The 12660-nt window shown below is 52.3% G+C and overlaps 1 protein-coding gene across 3 annotated transcripts in view; it reads left to right on the forward strand.

Annotated features, from left to right (window-relative positions):
- The window catches only part of AXIN2 (axin 2), a 26132-nt gene that overhangs the window by 3679 nt on the left and 9793 nt on the right, over positions 1–12660 (forward strand). For all 3 annotated transcript variants that reach the window (XR_008966589.1, XM_057385834.1, XM_057385835.1), the window contains exons 2-3: positions 3677–3817; positions 11019–11121. Coding sequence is in view for 2 of the 3 variants with exons in the window: in XM_057385834.1 (XP_057241817.1) it covers positions 3677–3817; positions 11019–11121 (244 nt within the window). In the remaining variant the exon portion in view is untranslated. The remainder of the gene's footprint in view (positions 1–3676; positions 3818–11018; positions 11122–12660) is intronic.

The following is a 12660-nucleotide window of genomic DNA, read 5'->3' on the forward strand; positions in this document are numbered from 1 at the left end:
AAGCTCGCACAAAGTCTTTTCCTGGTGAGTGGCCAAACCACACCTCCCTCATGTGTGTGTGTGTTGGAATTGAGGAATTTCTGCTCAGTGCACTCTGGCTGTGCAGGCTCTGGTGGGTTTTGGTGGGATTACCCCAGCCCTGGCAGCGGGATCGATCCCAGGAGTGATCCCAGGAGTGATCCCAGGAGTGATCCTGGGCCAGCCCTGTGTTTGGGAGCCCACCTGGACATCCCAGGCCACAGAGTCATGGGGCCACAGGAACCAGAAAGCCTTGGTTTGGCCCCAGCGCCGGTGATGGACAGGAACAGGAGAAGTGGGGTGAAAACACAGAGTTTGCACCTGGCAAACGGCTGGCTGGATATTTGGAGCCCTGATCCGGGGAATATTTTAAAAGCAGGACCTCCCTCTTGTCCTGGCAGGCGATGCCCTCCCCTGTGGGCTGTGTGGTGTGGTTAAAAGTGGCCTCCCCACGCCGCTGCATGGACCTGGCCCCATGCTGCAGGAATTCCAGCCATTATTTATACACTCTGCTAAATTTATCACGCACGGCTCTGCGTACACAGAGCTCCCCTTCCTTTGCTGTGCCGCGGGGGTAACGGGGCTCTGCTCAGCCCAAGGTGTGCTCATCTGCCTCCCATTAGGCTCTGCCAGTGGTGGGACTGGCTTTGCTGGGCGAGGGTTGGGYTTGCAGATGGCTTTCTGCCGGCTCCTGGTGCTTCCTGGCCTTTGAAAGGACCCGCCGGTGCAGCTCCTTGTGTGTGAAGTTATTGGAACCAAGTTTGGCTTCAATTATCAAAGTAAATGATGCCATTGTAAAGCTATGCTCCGAGCAGTGTTCTACAATTAGAGCATGGAAGCTGTGATTAACATAGTTGTGTTAAAATATATACTTCTTTTTTCCCCAGGTTTGTGCATGTGTGGGTTTTTTTGCCTTTTTTTAAGTGTTTTTAAACCCCTGGTTGCCCAATGATGTTTGTCCCAAGAAACTACTTAATGAGATTCAATGCTGCCTCMAACTGCTCCTTGTAGTTTTTCTGCGGTTTGACCTTCCTGAGCATTTTTATTTCTAAAAACGATCTGAGAATAAGAAAAAAAAAAACAACCCCACGCTCTGAAATTGCACCCTCCTAAGAGKGGATCCAACCAGGAGAGCCCCCCTGAAATTTTCATGGCATTATAATACCTCTGATACAACCATTGCCCAACATAGCAGGGAGAGAGAGAGAGTTACATGCTGTGTGTCATCGTATCAAGATAAGAATAGGCTGAGAAACATCAGACATTCTCCTTGAAGCTCCAGAGCAACTGCTACCTGACAGCTGAAAACACTTTGCATATTGAGTTTGGAGCTGGGCTGTGCTGCTGTGTGCAGCATCTGTGGCAGGAGACCACCGCTCTCCCTGGAATGCAAAACCCTCGCAGGCAGCTCGGTGCATCTGGGTGCAATTACTGGAGTAAGGTGGTCAAATTAAAAAAGGGAGAAAAAAAAAAAAAGCCCAAAAACATTAAGAATAGCTTAGCAGAGCCTGCTGGTTTTTGGAAAGGATGGTCGGGGGGATTTCTGTGGGGTGGTGCTGGATGTGGAGCAGGGAGGAGGACTTTGAAATGTGTCAGCTTTAGGGGTTATGGTTAGGTTTTGTGCAGTTAGGTTTTGTGCAGTTTGTGTTTAGGGTTATGGTTTTAAGTTTTGTGCAGTTTGTGTTGGGTGGGTGATGATGCTGCAGCCCGGTGCTGCTGGGAGGATGAGTTTGTTGTGGCCACTTTCTCTGGTGATAYCTTTGGACACACCTCCTCTCCCTGTGCCACATCCACAGCACCTCAGCCTCTGCAGGAATCCTCTGTGAGAACAGCACACACCAGCCCTGCTGGCTGTGACCAGGGTGACAGGCACCTCCCAGCCAGGTGCTGCTCCTGTGCTGGACCATCCTGCACCCCTGAGCCTCCCGGAGCATCCTGAGCTCCTCAAATGCACTTTCAGCACCTGAGATGGTCTCAAATCAAATAGTGAGAGGAGCTGCAGCCCTTACACATTGACCCAAAAACCCACCAAGGCCCTAAGAAGGGTCTCTGGGACTGGACATCCCCCTGATCCAGAGCAGAAGACTCCATGGTTTTTAGAGGAACTTCCTTGTAGCAGCAGTGGGATAACTTTGCTTTCACCCACATGTGGAATTAATTTATCTTTGAAGATTTAACTTCTTTCCTGTGGTATTCCTCACTATCTCATTTTTTTTTCTCCCCTTCTTCTTCTCCTTCCCAGATATGTATTTTTTAACATCTTGATCTCCCCATCAGAAATGCCTTGGCCTCCTTGGAAAGGAATGCAGCCCCGGCTGGGTGGAATACCTGCCTGCAGCCAGCCCCGCGCCGCTCATACCAGAGAGGCCCATCTTCCCCACCAGCCTTCCCCCTCCTTTTCTCTGTTGTTTTTTTTTTCCCCCCTTTCTCTTACTTTCTAAAAACTTTTTGAGGTTCCTGGCTTTGGTGCTGAGGGATGGGAATGGAGACTGAGAGCGGGGCAGTGAGGGGACATTGCTGTCACCTCAACCCAGCTGGTCCCTCCAGCCCCAGGGGGGCAGGGAGATGGAAAACCCATTAAAAAAAAAAAAAAACCTGCCGAGCCTGCTGGCACATTCCTTAGGCCCCCAAGTCCTGGGTGAGTGGCCCTAATTATTAAAATGAGCAGTCCTTATCAGATGACAAGGCCTTTTGCTTTGATATACAAARGCAGAAGCTTAACAACCCCATCTCRCCCTGGAAGAGGAACAAAATGTGCACCTTAACATGCAGCTTTCCAAGCTCCCTGCATAATCCCCTTATCACCTGCCAGGATGTGTGTATTGATTCTGGCTGGGAGGCTGCAGGGTGGAGGCAGTGGGCAGGGGGATGCAGTGACCCTGCCCTGGTGACCTGGCTGTGTCACTGCTTTGAGTTTGTCACAGGACTGCTCCTGAGTGCTCAGCCCTGAATTTTGTGTTTTGCATCTGCAGGGGAAGCCAAARGTGTTGGTGTCATTAACCCACTGCCTGTCAGGAACCCACTCCTCACATCCCCATCCATCCTCCTCCTCCTCCTCACTCACTTTCTGCCAATAAAGCACAAGCAGGAGGTTCTCCTAAAATCTGGGATGTTTTGTTGTGTGTTTTTATAATGCCAGGAAGGTGTCACCATCTTTGGGACAGCAAATCTCAGCCCTCTGACACATGGGGGTCCTGCYCCTGTAGTTCCAGGCAGTTCTGTTTATTTTATTTATTTTWAAYACAGATRCCARTCARTAMCTTGTGTTTYCAAAGGGATCTTCTCCCTTGTCTTCAGAGCAGAATTGAACATTGTTAGCTGGTTCCTCATGGCTTTCAGTGGCACTTGAGCGCTGAATTTCTTGTCATTTCCTGGGGCCAACAGCAAAACTCCTGCTGACCAGAGCAGCACAGCCCCAAACCTTAAGGACTGAGTTTTTGGGGGTATCAAAGGATGCAGAGGYGCTTCCTGTGGGATTATCCAGAGTTATTTAGAGGATGCTAGAAGTGACATTTTTGCAGTTGGGCGCAGGGTGTGTTTAGGCAGTGGGCAGTGTCCTGGCTGAGGTCTGGATGGTTGGTTGATTCTGAAGAGGCTGATCAGTGAAGGATGGTGCTGCCTGGAGCCCAGCTCCTAACTGGATTTGTGCTGTGCCCAGGTCCTTCAAGAGGAGCGACCCCGTTAACCCATACCACGTGAACTCGGGCTATGTCTTCGCCCCGGCCACCAGCGCCAACGACAGCGAGATCTCCAGCGATGCCCTGACCGACGACTCCATGTCCATGACCGACAGCAGCGTGTGAGTACCTGCTGAGGAGGTGGCCACCTTCTGGGAGGGGACACTTGCCAATCTGTGGGGTTTGGGGAGTGATGGGGCATCATCCTGGTGTGTGCCCAGCCGGGCTGTGATCCCCTTGCATCACCGCTGCAGGTATCAGAGGGAAATAATGAATTCAGGAACCCCTCTCTTGCCATTCTGCAGCTGAGCAAACACGTCCTGCCCTGGCTCGTGGGGCTGCCTGACTAAGCCCAGGAGCAGATGAATCTCCCTGAGYCTTTGTCTTAAGGCCAGGCTTCCTTAACCAGTTATCAGTCATCAAAGAGAAGGAGATTACTTCCTGTAGGAAGTACTTTCCGTAATTAAYGTTCGTCATTAATGCCAGAACGTGCATTAATAGGGCCAGTGACCCGAAGGGGCAAATAGCTGCTTGTCTAGAATGGCTGGGGCAGTCTTCAAAGAGCCATTGGGATGGAGCTGCATGGATCAGGTTTGGGAGTTTCAGGAGCATGCAGGATAAGGGATGATTCTGTGGCTGAGCCCAGGAACTGCAGGATCTGTCATCTCCTGGCTGTTGAGGGGTGTGCAGTGGAGAGCAAAGTTTGCTTTCCCCAGCAGGACAGAAATGGTGCTTTTGTTTCTGTAGAGGGGATGGTGAGGCTCACTTGGTGCTCCTAAGGATCATTTCCTTCAGCTGAGCAGAAGGCAGATGTTGCTGTTGGTGTTTCGTGTAAATGCTTGTGTGTAAATGCTCTAGAAAAGCCCACCTGTGAGCAGAGCACTGCATTCCCAGTCTCTCATCCTGAAACCTCTCCAGTGTCTGTGTCACACATGTCCAGTGGTCCCTGTGTGCTCAGACATGTCCAGTGGTCCCCATGTGCTCCTTTCATGCTGGGTTTTTAGAGTCAACATGCGTGAAGATGCACAACGGAAAACAGGATTTACCAAAAATCCTTGATGCATAAACAAAAAGCTCTTTTTTTTTAAAAAAAAACCCACACATGTGTGTTTTGAACTGATACTACAGAAAAAAAAAATAGTTTGTTGTCCCAGCGGATTCCCTTATTGAACAATATTGGCATTAAATAAAAGAGCTGAATCATAGGGTGACTTCTTTATTTCTTCTTACTGGCTCTGGTTGTATGTGATCATGTGTCAACAGAGCATTCATTGGGTTAGTCATTTCTGGACCAGTGTAGGGTCACTTGGGATTCACAGGGCTAGGATTATACCCTCTCTTCACAGCAATGCCAATTGTAGGCCTTATACAGATGAGAGCACTGAGTGAGAAATAAAGTGCATGGTGGATGAAAGGCTTAACTGAATCGCTTTCAGCCCATTGTTAGTCCAGGGGAGCTTAGCGGGGATGAGAGGGCAGCAGCCCGCTTTGAAATTTGCTTGAACAAGTGAATAGGAGCTCCCCATAAAGCAGCGCCTGAAAGGAGCTGCCTGTTTTTTCCTGCCGTGACAATGGCCCGCGCAGGCTGTGAGAGTTTGGGGAAGCTTGGCTGATTAAACTGCCCGCAGCTCCGGGCTGGGGGGCGGCRGGGAGAGGGATTCCCTGGGCCACAGACCGTCCCCACCGGGGCCACGCTGCGGGCTTGGGGCTGGGAGCGGGATCTGGGCTGGACAGGGATGCTGGGGGGTTTTGGGGTGCACTGGGATGCTGAGCGGTTTTGGGGCTGGGAGTGAGCTGCAGGGTGCATCAGGGTGCTGGGCAGTTTTGGGTCTATGGGGTGCACTGGGGTGCTGGGCAGTTTTGGGTCTATGGGGTGCACTGGGGTGCTGGGCAGTTTTGGAGCTGGGAGCGAGCTTCAGGGTGCACCAGGGTGCTGGGAGGTTCTGGGGTTCCGGGATGCAGCACAATTTTGGGGCTGTGGGGTGCACTGGGGTGCTGAGCAGTTTTGGGGCTACAGGGTGCACCAGGGTACTGGGTGGTTTTAGGGCTCTGAGATGCACAGGGTGCTGGGCAGTTTTGGGATTGTGGGATGCACAGGGGTACTTGGCAGTTTTGGGGCTGGGAGCAGGCTCTGGGATGCACGGGGTGCTGAGCAGTTTAGGGGCTGTGGGATGCACAGGGTTACTGGGCAGTTTTGGGGCTCTGGGATGCACTGGGGTACTGGGCAGTTTTGAGGCTGGGAGCGGGCTCTGGGGTGCTGGGCAGTTTTGGGGCTCTGGGGTGGACAGGGATGCTGTGAGGTTTTGGGGCTTTGGTGTGCACCGTGGTGCTGGGCAGTTTTGGGGCTGTGGGGTGCACTGGTGTGCTGGGCAGTTTTAGGGCTCTGAGATGCGCAGGAGTGCTGAGCAATTTTGGGGCTGTGGGATGCACAGGGGTGCTGGTCAGTTTTGGGGCTGTGGGGTATTCCAGGGTCCTGTGCAGTTTTGGGGCTCTGAGATGCACAGGGGTGCTGGGCAGTTTTGGGGTGCCGGGGTGCACCAGGGTGCTGGGTGTTTTTAGGTCTCTGGGATGCACTGGGGTGCTGGGCAGTTTTGGGGCTGGGACAGGTGATCTGGCACTTCTGGAGGCTGGGTTTAAAGTTAAGCCTGGTGCAGAGCTGCCTTTGCAGAGGAGCAGGGCTGCTGCCAGCGTCCCTGTGGGGCGGTTGGGATTGGCAGGTGCTCCTGGCACCAGCTCTGCGGGGAGCTGGGGGTGTTTTGGGGTGCTCAGCCCTGCCCTGGTTGAGCCCAGGTGCTCAGCCTGGCAGATTTTGGGTCCCCTGGAACAGGGGGATCTGAGCTTGTTCTGCTCCAGCAGTGCRAATGCAAATCAGTTCTCTTGGCTCATGTTGGTATCAACTGAAGAGGAAAAACTTGTTCTGGAAAAGTCTGTCAGACATAGCAGTAAAGTGAGTTTGGAGATTTTTATTTTTGGATAAATCTAAGTCTGAACTGCACTGGGATTAGGAGAAATCTCCMAATAATGCGTAATCTGCCTTTTTTACTTTATTCCAGAAGCCAGGGATCAGTCTGCCCCTATATATTCTGTAACAGCCACAAAACATCATGCAAATTTCTATTTCCATTTCTTGATTGGTGGGGGGTTGGGGGGGGGGCAGAGAGGAAAGGGGATTTTTTTTCTTTTTTTTTTTTATTTGCTTATATCTTATTTATGGATTTACTTTGGACACAGGGGAATGCTGCTGAGCAAACTTCAAATATTACCTTATCTTACAAACCAGGCTTTTGATGTTGGCAAGATCAGAGGCTTGTTTCAGAGCCGTTGCCAAATGAAGATGGGAGTGAATGCATATGCGCATGAGTCTGATATTTCAAAGCAGCAGTAAAACTACATTCAGGTTAGGTCAGGCACATCTGAGTCAAAAGGCTAAGATAATTGGCTCAGCTTAAATGGCAGCTGACTGGGTAGAAGACTTCAAACTAGTGTTTCCCCCAGAAACAGATTGGCTTAGCCCCAGCCTGGTTAGCTGAAATGTTTATAATTAAACTCTGCTGTTTAGTGCCTCGACTCTGGAGCTCCTGGGCCCTGCAGGTTTTGGTAGCCAAGAGAGTGAGTGTTGGAGTGTGGGGAGAGGTGGCAGCTGGAGAGCTGGAGGTGGCTCTTGGCCTGCCCCAGAGCCTCTGGCTGAGTTCAGTCCTCTCATTTCTAATTTCTCCTGGTTGGGGGATCTGCTGAAGCATCAGGGCTCCCTCTGCCCCCTGTAGCTCCTGCTGGCCAGATCTGGCTCCAGCTCTGTCCATCTGTCCCTCCTGCACTCAGGGGTCACTCATTGGTCACCCCTTTGCCCTGCACTTGTCCTTTTTCCCCGTTTTCTAGGAATGGGTTTTGACAGAGCTCAGCTAAGTGGCTGCTCAAGTCCTTTCCCATTCCCCAGGCTGGTTTTCCCAAGCTGCTCCACAGCCTTTCCATCCCAGAGAAACACCTCTGGGGTGTTTCTTTAATTCCTTTTTTTTTTAAATTCTGCATGTCGTTACAAGTTGCAGAGCCAGGGCTGTGTAAGCAGGAGCTGCAGGTTTGATGTGGGGCTCTCTGCTGCAGCAGAGGAATTTCGGGGGAAAAAGAGCAGTTTTTGTATCAACCTGAATGAGRGCAGATCTAAAAGCGAGGAAAAACAACCCATTGATGTTTTTCCTCCTCCTTTACACGTGTGTCCCCACTCTGCCCCATGGCATGTCCCAGGACTGTCCCTTTGGAGATGTGTGCCACAGCAGAGGGGGTGGGGACACAGCAGAGGGGTTGGGGACACAGAGGAGTTGGGGACACAGCAGAGGGGCTGGGGACACAGCACAGGGGGTGGGGACACAGCACAGGGGTTGGGGACAGCATCTCTCAGAGCTGCAGGCGGGCTGCAGGACTCGGTGCTGTCCCTGGCTGTGTCCTTGTGGTGCACACACAGCCCTTCAATGCTGNTTTTTTTTTTTTATTTGCTTATATCTTATTTATGGATTTACTTTGGACACAGGGGAATGCTGCTGAGCAAACTTCAAATATTACCTTATCTTACAAACCAGGCTTTTGATGTTGGCAAGATCAGAGGCTTGTTTCAGAGCCGTTGCCAAATGAAGATGGGAGTGAATGCATATGCGCATGAGTCTGATATTTCAAAGCAGCAGTAAAACTACATTCAGGTTAGGTCAGGCACATCTGAGTCAAAAGGCTAAGATAATTGGCTCAGCTTAAATGGCAGCTGACTGGGTAGAAGACTTCAAACTAGTGTTTCCCCCAGAAACAGATTGGCTTAGCCCCAGCCTGGTTAGCTGAAATGTTTATAATTAAACTCTGCTGTTTAGTGCCTCGACTCTGGAGCTCCTGGGCCCTGCAGGTTTTGGTAGCCAAGAGAGTGAGTGTTGGAGTGTGGGGAGAGGTGGCAGCTGGAGAGCTGGAGGTGGCTCTTGGCCTGCCCCAGAGCCTCTGGCTGAGTTCAGTCCTCTCATTTCTAATTTCTCCTGGTTGGGGGATCTGCTGAAGCATCAGGGCTCCCTCTGCCCCCTGTAGCTCCTGCTGGCCAGATCTGGCTCCAGCTCTGTCCATCTGTCCCTCCTGCACTCAGGGGTCACTCATTGGTCACCCCTTTGCCCTGCACTTGTCCTTTTTCCCCGTTTTCTAGGAATGGGTTTTGACAGAGCTCAGCTAAGTGGCTGCTCAAGTCCTTTCCCATTCCCCAGGCTGGTTTTCCCAAGCTGCTCCACAGCCTTTCCATCCCAGAGAAACACCTCTGGGGTGTTTCTTTAATTCCTTTTTTTTTTAAATTCTGCATGTCGTTACAAGTTGCAGAGCCAGGGCTGTGTAAGCAGGAGCTGCAGGTTTGATGTGGGGCTCTCTGCTGCAGCAGAGGAATTTCGGGGGAAAAAGAGCAGTTTTTGTATCAACCTGAATGAGAGCAGATCTAAAAGCGAGGAAAAACAACCCATTGATGTTTTTGCTCCTCCTTAACATGTGTGTCCCCACTGATGCCCCATGGCATGTCCCAGGACTGTCCCTTTGGAGATGTGTGCCACAGCAGAGGGGGTGGGGACACAGCAGAGGGGTTGGGGACACAGAGGAGTTGGGGACACAGCAGAGGGGCTGGGGACACAGCACAGGGGGTGGGGACACAGCACAGGGGTTGGGGACAGCATCTCTCAGAGCTGCAGGCGGGCTGCAGGACTCGGTGCTGTCCCTGGCTGTGTCCTTGTGGTGCACACACAGCCCTTCAATGCTGTTCCAGTGGGCATTCCCATCGCTCAGGGTGTCCCCCAGGAGAAGCCCCAGGTCACAAACACATCTCTGAAGAGAAGCCCCAGGTCACAAACACATCTCTGAAGGTGCAGCTGGGCTGGGTTCCATCTTGGCTTTGCTTTTCCCCTTTCCTCCCTTTTCTCCCCAAAAGCTGAGGCCCATGTGTGCCCTGAGTGCTGTTGCCCCACAGGTTTGTGGAGCAGAAATGCTTCATGGAGTGATGGAGAGCTGCTTGGTGGCCACCAGTGGCCATGGTTGGTGGCCACCAGTGGCTGTGCAGGTTGTTCTGGGCTGGGCTGCTCCTCCAGAATCTTCTGGAACCCCGTCCTGTGCGTGGGGACATGGGGACAGTCTCTCCTTTGCTTTCCATGCCACATGTGCTCCAAAACTGTGTCTGGAGGAGGCTGCTGCTTGTCTCGTGGGCCTTCCAGCCTGCTCATTTCTGTTACAAAGATCTGTCCAGGTTTATTAAGATGGGATTGTTCTGATCCCTCACTCCAGGCTTTGCAGCTTGATCTGGATCATTAAAGCAACTTAATGGCAGCTTGAGACTTTGGCCAAGACCTTCACAAAGCTCTGCCTCCAGCTTTGAGTGGTGGCATCTGCTCATCCTCCTCCAGGGGATGGACGTGGTGTCACTGGGAGGGCATCTCAGTGTGTGCCACCATTGTCACAGCCAGGGGAGGGGACACTCAGGGACACGGTGCCACGCTGGCTCTGCTGGCAGCGGTGTGGGGCCAGCACTGTCTGCTCCTCCCGGGGCTGGAGTTATTTTCTCCTCTCAGGAGATGAGTCAGGTGTGGGGGCAGGTGGATGAAAGGGCCAGCRCTGGAGATCAAGGTTATCCTGGCAGTCTGAGGGAAGTGGTGGAATTAGGCATTCAGGATCTGCAGGCATGCTCTTCCTGCTTGCCCCGCTGTGTGTGCAGGGCCCTTTCATCCTCAGTGGGGTGATTTTTTGCCGGGTGGAGWTGCCCTGTGGTGCCTGGAGTGGGATGTTCCCTCTGGAGATCCTGGAGCTCCTGGTCTGGTGTCTCCTGGTGTCTCCTGGCAGGAGCTGGGGTGGCTGTGGGCAGCAGTGTCCTGAGCAGGGGTGACACCTTGAGGTGTCCTGTGCTGGCCAGCCTCGGGGCAGGGCAAATCCTGCATCCTAAACAGGGCTGGAGATGGGGAGCAGCCACCCATCCTCAGGTCCTGGTAGCCACTGTGCTCCGTGGGCTATTCAGAGCTGGAACTCTGTGGTCCTCGAGAGCGTAACTCGGTGGGGAAAAACCTAAAATTAAAGGTCAGAAGCAGAAACCTGGCGTTGGAAGGGCCTTAGGAATGAAGCTGATGGCATCTTTGGACTTCTGCCCACGTGGGATTGCCTTCAGCTTTTGCATAATTGCTGCACATCTGTCCCCTTTGGTGACATGGGCGGCTGTGGTGACATCCAGAGGGCTCAGTGCCTCTGGGGACAGGGGCAGTGGCTGCCTGGGTGGCTCCAGAGGGGATGGAGAAKTGTGGGGACAGCCCTGTCTGACGGTGGCCTGTGTTCTCTGTGCAGAGATGGGATCCCCCCGTACAGGATTGGGAGCAAGAAGCAGCTCCAGCGGGAGATGCACCGCAGCGTCAAGGCCAACGGTCAAGTGTCTCTACCTCATTTTCCGGTGAGTCCAGGACGGGGCTGGGGGGCTGGGGAGGGAGGGGAGAAGGGCAGGAGAGGTTCCCATCTCAGGGTGATGCCACAGGAGAGCTGCTGGGTTGGGCAGGAGCCACGTGCTCCCAGCATTGCTCTTCAAACCTCCTTGTGCACGGCCACATCTTGGTCCTTCCTGAAACCTGGAGTTTTCAGGGGCTCTGGATTTATCCTGCTGGGTAAATCCCAAGTGGAGATGTCCCAGTTGGGTGTGTTGGTGGCTCTGACCACCACCCTGCAGTGGTGAGCAGGGCTTGGCGTGGTGTTGGGCAGGAGCCATGTGCTCCCAGCGTTGCTCTGCAAACCTGATTGTGACCAGCCCCATCTTGGTCCTTCTGGAAACCTGGCGCTGATCAGGAGTTTTCAGGGGCTCTGGATTTATCCTGCTGGGTAAATCCCAAGTGGAGATGTCCCTGTTGGGTGTGTTGGTGGCTCTGGCCTCATCCCTGACACTGCTGCAGTGCAGAGCAGGGCTTGGCATGGTGTGCATCGCTGTGGAGAGTTGGGGGCAGCAGGATCCCCCAAAAGGGACCTTGGCAGCAGATCTGTGCCTGGYTTGGAGGGGACCTGCCCTGCTCTTTGAAAATTAACTCGCTGCCTTGCTAATTCAGTTGACTTGCAGCCTCTCGATTCCTGCAGTGAATAAACTGTTTACACAGACAAGTATAAACTTATCTTGTCTTGAGATTAATATGCTAAAATTCCTCTTTCTGCTGTCTTAAGCAGCAAGAAGTCATAGATGATATTTCTGGTGGAAGGAGGGGGGTGGTTTATGTGGTTTTTCTTCTTGGTATTTTTTTTTCCCCCCTTCCTTCCTAAAGAAAGTTCTATAGCCTGAGCTTGTAAATTAGATTATTTTGTCCCAGGGCGTGCAAATCGACTTTCTCTGTAAGGCAGTGCTTTGATCAGGGACTGAATAGAGCCAGCTTGTGTAAGAGTGACAATTTCCAGCAGAGTGGCCTTTTTCTACCCTCACATCATTTCTGGAGCTAAGTGGTTGCCGGAGAGAGGCCCCACCTCATCTGGTGGGTAGTATGTGAAAGAGTTGGCAGTTCAGCTTTCTGCTTTCRGGGGGGGGAAGAAAAGAGGGAGAGTGGGGGCGAGGAGTGGGGTGCGTGGGGATGGCAGGAGGGAGGGCACAGTCGAGTGGGTGGTTTCTTTTTCCTCCTTTTTTTTTTTTTTCTTTTTCCCCTTTCCTCTCCTTTTCCTGCCATGTTTGCTTCTTTTGGCAGAAATTCGCGTTTTGCCTTTTTATATTCTGCACTTGATTTGGAGATGTTCCCTTTTTCCCTTGATAGATCTGCTTGAGGCAGCCAAGCTCAGCAGTGTAGCACYGCTAGCCTGCAGCAGCTTTCTTCATTTTCTGTACAAAGAGATGGAGGGGGGGGGGAAGAGATCTAGGACACTGTTGAGACAACACTACCTCAAAGGTGCCCAGTGTGTAGCCAGGAAATAAATTACCAGCACTTCTCTGATCTGCAACCGTTTGACTTCTTTTTTTTTTTTTTTT

The sequence above is a fragment of the Malurus melanocephalus genome, unplaced genomic scaffold, assembly GCF_030028575.1.
Source record: "Malurus melanocephalus ecotype Western Australia unplaced genomic scaffold, MMel_1.1 scaffold_877, whole genome shotgun sequence".
Taxonomy (NCBI): Eukaryota; Metazoa; Chordata; class Aves; order Passeriformes; family Maluridae; genus Malurus; species Malurus melanocephalus.